Consider the following 8,057-nt stretch of genomic DNA (forward strand, 5'->3'; position numbering starts at 1 on the left):
GGATGAGGTTAGTGCCAGGAAATTTTAATTTGATTTCCCGAATCCCAACTTTGCATACGTATAGGATAAGGTTGCGGAACATGGGCCTTTGCACGGATGAGGCTGTGGCACAAGATTAATAAAAGATTAAGCGTAAGTACTCTCGTGTCCGCCGAGAGCCTCCACAGTGTTCGTGGAGACGGCTGGTCCAGCACATCCGGGATGCCCTCACGCTTCTCTTGGGGATGGGCAGCTTCTCTTGGACGCCCATCTGCTTCGACGGCCGCATCACCAGACTGCTTTGAGAAACCTGCAACTGCCGTGTGGACGCCATTCTACTGCAGCTAGGTGAGTACGCCGCAGCTGCAGCTGTGAGATTTAACAGAGCAGCATCTGATGTGTCGATCGAATTTCTATTGAAGGACGTCTCCATGATCCGCAAAGTGAATTGAGATTGGGTCCTACCCCCTCCTCACTTGTGAAACGATGCCGTGTTGTCTAGCATTACTGGCCCGTTGTAGCCCTCACTCTCATATTATAATATAAGGATATTTCTCTTACTTTGAAAAAAGCAACAATCGTGGAAACGTAGGCATAGCAATGAAGCCGTGGTGTGAACAAAAGCAACAATCGTGGAAATGTAGGCATAGCAATGAAGCCCTGGTGTGAAAAAACTTCACAAATCCGTCTCTCTAGTTGCTCACCTTCCTTCGCCATAAGATATTTAAGAAGAATCAGCACAACAGATAGCATTACTTACAATTTTTGATCAAAACCCCGTTTGATGACGATGGAGTGGAAAGGAAGCTTGGAGATGTACAATACCATCGTGTTTCTGGTGTGTGCGGCTGTGGTATCCTTGATATGGCTGAGGAAAGCTGCCTATAGGCGGTCTAGATTGCTGCCGCCGGGGCCTCCGGCGTTTCCCATCATCGGCCACCTGCACCTGCTCGGGGAGCGCCCACACCAGTCCCTGTGCGAGCTGTCCAAGATCTATGGCCCCCTCATGTGGCTGCGGCTCGGCGGCGTCCGGACCACTGTGGCCTCCTCGCCGGACATGGCCAAGGAGATTCTGCAGACCCACGACCTAGCCTTCGCTTATCGGCCCCGCATCGCAGCGGCCGTCCACATGTTCTTCGACTGCACCGACATGGGATTCGCCCCTTACGGCCCCTACTGGAAGCTCATCCGCCAGGTCTGCGCCTCCGAGCTCTTCACCAGCAAGCGCTTGGAATCTTTCAGACCCATCCGCGTGGAAGAAGTCCGCGTGCTCATGCTGTCCTTGCTGGAGATGGGCGCGGGCGGACAAAAACCCGTGGAGCTCCGCCCAAGGCTGCTGGCCGCCTCCAACAACATCAACTGCAGGATGGCAATGGGAAAGAGGATTACGGAGGTGTCCACTGCATTTAATAAGTTCCAGAGTCATGACTTGGTGGATCTTATCGATGAAGTAATCTATCTGCTCGGTGTGTTTCATTTGGGCGATTATATCCGTTCCTTGGGCTGGTTGGACCTGAATGGCTATGTGAAACGCATGAAAGCGGCTGGACAAAGGATCACGATGGTTATGCAGGAGGTGATTGATAAAAGGCGAGAGGCCAGGAAAGGTGCAGATAGCCCCCCCAGCGACCTCCTGGACGTGTTGCTGGCTGCCTCCAAAAGCAACGAGCTTATCTCTGACGATAACATTAAGGCTGTCATACTTGTGAGTGGTGTTAAAAGTGTCTTAATTTGAGATTTCACACAAACAATAATGGCTTTTCAGTTCAGTTAGGAGGAGACATGCGAGCCACTCTCTTTTTGAAATGAGAGTCTCAACCAAGTTACACATTTATTTCAAACTTTGTTGCATCCGCATAGAATGGGCAATAAAAACGGACTAATGGCTGTGTATAGAGATAGGTAGGATAAGCCTTTTGGGGGGCTTCTAGCTATTCCAAAATATTGCTATTAAGAGATTGATCAAGTTAAGAAATAGAAAAATGTATAGCCAAATTCTTTAAATACTACTTTGATATTGTTTTCCACATAATAATCATCAATCTTGAAGCTTGACTTTTGAAGAGCTTAAAGACTATTTTGTTATACAGTAAGCCATACTTTTTTACATGCTAATCCTCAATCCTTAAACTTATCTTAAATTTCAAAGTGCTTTTCTTTGTGGATTAGGATTTGTTCGCAGGCGGGTCGGACACTGCGTCAGTCACAGTGGAGTGGGCCCTTGCAGAGCTCATCAACAACCCAAAGTCAATGAAGAAGGTGCAAGAGGAGCTAGACAATGTGGTGGGGAAGGACCGTCTTGTTGAAGAGGCAGACACTACAAGCCTACCTTACTTAGGGGCAGTGGTGAAGGAGACCATGAGGTTGCATCCAGCAGCACCCTTGCTAATACCACACAAGGCCATCCAAGAATGCCAAATCGCAGGCTACACGATTCCTGCCAAAACTCATGCATATGTAAACATTTGGGCCATAGGCAGGGATCCTGCTATATGGGAAAAGCCCCTGGACTTTTTGCCAGAAAGGTTTATTGATAGCAGGGTGGACTTGCACGGGCAACACTTCGAATTGTTACCTTTTGGTTCAGGCCGAAGGAAGTGCCCTGGGTGGGCGTTGGGCTTGCTCAACGTGCACCTAATGCTCGCAACTCTACTTCAGGCTTTCACCTGGTCAACTCCTCCCTCAAGCTTGGGCAATGCCTCTGACTGTATTGACATGTCCGAGAGATTCGGATTAATAGTATCCATGGAAAAACCCCTACACATCTTGGCCACCCCAAGGTTGCCTCTGCATATCTTTACCAGCGAGCAATCTTGATTACTTTATACTGAATAATTTCTAATAGGAAAGACCTTAGTTACTGAGATCGCCTCCTCAAAGCCCTCTCCCACCGCTAGTATTATGCTCCACTAGAGTTCTTCATGCTCGCTCACACACACAAGAGAACCATGGTTTGGTGATATACTGTGGAAAGTTAAATGAAATAAGAACCTTACAAATAAATTAATGTTATTGAAATGGAGAGATTTAGAGAAGAGTAAGATGGCATTCATCAAGGACCACTTGTGTTAATGCGTGAAAATATTAAAGACTATTTTTTTACAAGATTCCTTTGAGTAGTTTATATCTAAGCACATTATTTAAGATCATTTGAACACTATTGTTGATATATGTCTCCGTCTAAGGCAATCAACACACAATTGTGGTTTACGGTAAGACATTAACTATCACCATGGATCAATCACCATCTTATAAGCTACTGCTCATATTGGATGTTACAGAACACACAAAATGTAGCTTCAAGATAAGAGTCTTGTTCCTTTCATTGTTATGTCTTGTGATGTCTCTAACTTCACTACTAACATATGTTATATAGAAGAAAGTTTCGCTAGATAGTAAATTTTTAGTATTATGTATAGCAAAAAATTACAATGTAAAGAATATTATTACAACCGTTTGGGGATTAAAGCAACAATAAATGGGTTAGTCATTGAAAAAATGTTAGGTGGAATGAAAATGGTTCGACGCAAAAGATTTGTTTTAGTTGTAGAATAAGGAGTTTTTCAATTCTAAAAAACCTAGAGAAAAACATTATAAAAAAGACTTCTAATATCATCTCAAAACTTTACAGAAGAGGTGTGTCTAAATTAGGGTGTGGCATAGGGGATCTAGACATATTTCTTGCCTCAACTTCATGCTCGAGACTTCATGTGGCATATGGGGTCTCGACATATTGCCTCCCTACCCCCTTCCTTCCCAAAAAAAAAGAAAAAGAAAAAGAAAAAGGGAAAAAATGACATGAGACTATCCGAAATCGATCATGTTGCTAGGAGTGCTTACCACACTAGTCAAAGTGTCTCTTGCCTACCCAAGTTGCATCAATTCTAAGCATTAATAAATCTCATTCTTGTTCTTCCCCTTTGTCTTAATTTTTTCCCCGTATTCTTCTTCTTGATTCCTCTTATTTTACTTTTTCACCATCTTGGATCTTCTTCGTCATATTCATATTCCCCTTGTTGTCTTTCTTTCCCTTCTTCTTTTTTTATCATTGTTCTTCTTCTCTCTTCAAGTAAAGAGCCTACCTTAGCCTTGCTAAATTAAGTGTCATTGGATCTTGCCTTCAATCCACAAACATCTCTCCCCTATGTGGGCACACTAGCACGTCCTCCATCGCATCCTCATTTCGTTGTCACACCCGGAATGCTCCATGGCTATGGGGGTTAAGGAAGAGCTCCCTTTGCCTAGAAGGAGAGGCAAGAAGAGAATGGCCTTCATGTGGTGGTTCACTAGCATGTCCACCATCGCATCCTCCCTCTGTTGTCACACCCAGAATACTCCATGGCTATGGGAATTAAGGAAGAGCTCCCTTTGCCTAGATGGAGAGACAAGAAGAGAATGGCCTTCATATGGTGGTTCACTCTCACAAAAGGTGGATGGAGAAGAAGCTAACGAGATGGTGAAGCTAGCCTACAAGAAAACCTATTCAAAAGTATGTAGACCATCTAACATGCAAGAATCGTATAAAGCACAATTAAGCAAGATTAGAGAACATGCAAGAATCATATAAAGCACAAGTAAGCAAGAGTAGAGAACATGGAGAGATGCCTCCTACCACCCAGCTAATCACTCATTTCATCAAGAACCAGTTTATAACTAGACTCAAGCACATAAGTCTAGGGTTGAGACATGTCTTGATCATGGATCGATTGTTATCCATATCAAGTAAAAAGCTACTTTTCATCAATGTGACAAAATCCTAAATAAATAAATTAAAGTCCTCTTACTTTCCATCTCTTAATCCACTAATATTCTTCACGCGTGCCCACACACACATAGAGAGAGAATCATGGTTTGTTAAAATAATGTGGAAAGCTAAACGAACACACAATTGTGGCTTATGGGAAGAAAGTAACGATCACCATGGATCAATCACCATATTATAAGCTACTTCTCATCATAAGTGAGAAATTTTGATGTTACAAAATGCACAAAATGTAACTTCAAAATAAGAGAGTCTTGTTGTTTGTATTGTGATGTCTCTAAGTTCACTACTAACATATGTTATGTAGGAGAAAGTGTGGCTAGATAGTAATTTTTAGTATTGTGTATAGTAAATATAAACAATATTATTACAACACTTTGGGGATTAAAGCGACAAAAAATAGGTCATTGAAAAAATATAAGGTGGCATGAGAGTGATTCAACGTAAAAGATTTGTTTTAGTTGTAGAATAAGGAGTTTTTTAATTCTAAAAAACCCAAAAAAACATATAAAAAGGACTTCTAATACTATCTCAAAATTTTATAGAAGAGGTGTGTCTAAATTAAGGTATTTAGATACCCCTCAACTACATGTGACATGGAAGATCTAGACATATTCACCCCCTCAACTTCATGTGGCATATGGGGTCTCGACATATTTCCCCCCCTACCCTCTTCCTCCCCCCCCTCCCCGCCCTCAAAAAAAATAAAAATAAAAGAAAAGAGTAAAAAGAAAAAAATGACATGAAATTATCCAAAATCTATCACGTTGCTAGGAGTGCTTACCACACTAGTCAAAGTGTCTCTTTCCTTTCCCAAGTAGCATCAATTCCAAGCATTAATAAATCTCATTTTTGTTCTTCCCCTTATTCTTTTTCTTGATTCCTCTTATTTTTCTTCTTCATCATATTCTTATAATTCCTTTTGTTCTTTTTCTCTTATCTTTCTTCCCCTTCTTCTTTATTCTTCTTCTTCTTCTCTGTTCAAGTAAAGAGCTTACCTTAGCCTTGACGAATTAAGTGTCATTGGGTCTTGCCTTCGAGATGCGAATGTCACTCCCCTATGTGGGTGCACTAGCATGTCCACCATCACATCCTCACTCCATTGTCATACCTAGAATGATCCATGGCTATCTTTCTTCCCCTTCTTTCTTTATTCTTCTTCTTCTTCTCTGTTCAAGTAAAGAGCTTACCTTAGCCTTGACGAATTAAGGGTCATTGGGTCTTGCCTTCGAGATGCGAATGTCACTCCCCTATGTGGGTGCACTAGCATGTCCACCATCACATCCTCACTCCATTGTCATACCTAGAATGATCCATGGCTATCTTTCTTCCCCTTCTTTCTTTATTCTTCTTCTTCTTCTCTGTTCAAGTAAAGAGCTTATCTTAGCCTTGACGAATTAAGGGTCATTGGGTCTTGCCTTCGAGATGCGAATGTCACTCCCCTATGTGGGTGCACTAGCATGTCCACCATCACATCCTCACTCCATTGTCACACCTAGAATGATCCATGGCTATGGGGGTTAAGAAAGAGTTCCCTTTGCCTAGATGGAGGCAAGAAGAGAACGTCCTTCACATGGTGGTTCACTCTCACAAAAGGTGGATGGAGAAGAAGCTAACGAGATGGAGAAGCCTACAAGAAAACCTATTCAAAAGCATGCAAACCATCTAGCGTGCAAGAATTGTATAAAACACTAGTAAGCAAGAGTAGAGAACATGGAGAGAAGAGGAAGAGATCACAAGTTTTCTCTATTACAAGGGAATAAATGTGTATTGCTTAATATCAAAATTGACTTATATACAAATGACTAGCCTTCACACTAGGGTGAACAAAACTTAAAAATAGTCTATTCGTACTAGTTCTAGTCTTAAGTAACTATGAAGTTAACCTACGAAGTGGTTAAGGAACCCCCCTTTCCTAATGGTATGACCGCATCCTCATGTCACCAAGCTCGGGTGGCACAAATGATATCAGTTTTTGAGAGGCATGGATGATCGAATGATATCATTATTAGTGAAGAGGCTAGCCCATGTGCTTTGGGGCCTATTGGAGATAGGGTTTAGTTGGCCCTTAGAGTCACAAAAAAAAATGTCGAGGATACATGTGATGCAATGCGGATGAAAATACACTTGATGTGAGTCCTCATCTCCACTTTTATGGGCTAGGCCCGTACAAGAAGTGAGGGTCCATGGTTGTGCTTGTGGATCTATGGGGGGCCAACAAAACCTACATTTGATTGAAAATGGTCGAAGGTGGTATTGGATGGTTTAGCATGCCAAGGTATAATTCCCAAATCTCAACGTGAGACTAGAGATTGGGGTGTTTCATTGTTGCTTGTTGCTCTTTAGTGGTGGTGAGGTTCTTGTTGTGATGAAGGTAGTCAAAGAAGAGGCAAATGGTCTCATGAAGATTGCAAGGAGTTGTTCTTGTTGTTGAGATTGTTAGGATGTTCTTTCATGCTCGAAGAGAATATAGGTGATGGGTCGTACCATGGGCCACCATCACCATGATACCCTCATCTAGAGCACCTGGATGGCTATCTCGATGATGATGTTTAGTGCAGGTTCAAGCTATTATGAATGCCTATGTAAGCAAGATATGCTCGTGAAGTATGAAGACATTATGAGTAATGCAAGTATCATGCATGGGCTATGATGTACTTATCCAAGTGAAAACCCCAACTCCCTACTTTCTTCGACTTTTATTTCTACTTCCTTTGCATTTACCTTTGGTTGAGAAAATAAATGAGGGGGTTTTTCACCTCGAGGAAAGGTTATATGGTTATCCATCCTTGGGTGGCTTGACCATACTTTAGCTTCCTTGCTTTTTGTTGTTGGCCTTATCTTGGGTATCCAAATCAAGATTTGACCTTGATAATATCCTTGGGCCTCAAGGGAAGGTTCTGTGGTTATCTATCCTTTGGTGGTTGGATCATTTCTCTCTTTTATATTTCTCCCTCTCCTTGGGATCCATGCCAATTTGTCATGTTGTTCGTCCTAGGTTTGGTATACTGGGTTTTGGGATCCACACCTTTTTTGGTTTCTTGCCCTTGGTTTTTAAAGAAGTATATGGTAAAATTTTTGGGAGTAACTAAGACTTTTGGTACCTATACTTATCAAAGTTTACCCTTGGGTACCGATGGTGAAGTGGAGACATCACATATTGTTATGTCTTTGGCTATTTTTCTATTTCTTATGTAGTTCCTCCTTGGTTTTAGCTTGGGCTGCACTATCTTAGGTATGGCTTTTAGCTTATAGGCCCTTGTTTGTGATAGAGTTGAGAAGGGTTGTGGTTGAGGTTGTTTTGAAGAGGCTTGGA

General features: G+C 42.1%; 1 protein-coding gene across 1 annotated transcript; it reads left to right on the forward strand.

Annotated features, from left to right (window-relative positions):
• Nucleotides 1-552: 552 nt before the first annotated feature.
• LOC147637035 (cytochrome P450 71AU50-like) lies at nt 553-3,031 on the forward strand. Its single transcript, XM_086800649.1, has 2 exons — nt 553-1,684; nt 2,149-3,031. The coding sequence occupies exons 1-2, from the start codon at nt 764-766 to the stop codon at nt 2,794-2,796; spliced, it is 1,569 nt and encodes a 522-aa protein (XP_086656775.1). The 5' UTR covers nt 553-763; the 3' UTR covers nt 2,797-3,031.
• Nucleotides 3,032-8,057: the final 5,026 nt, after the last annotated feature.

This window comes from Cibotium barometz, chromosome 7 (assembly GCF_041138505.1).
Source record: "Cibotium barometz isolate CiBa-2024 chromosome 7, ASM4113850v1, whole genome shotgun sequence".
NCBI classification, from domain to species: domain Eukaryota; kingdom Viridiplantae; phylum Streptophyta; class Polypodiopsida; order Cyatheales; family Cibotiaceae; genus Cibotium; species Cibotium barometz.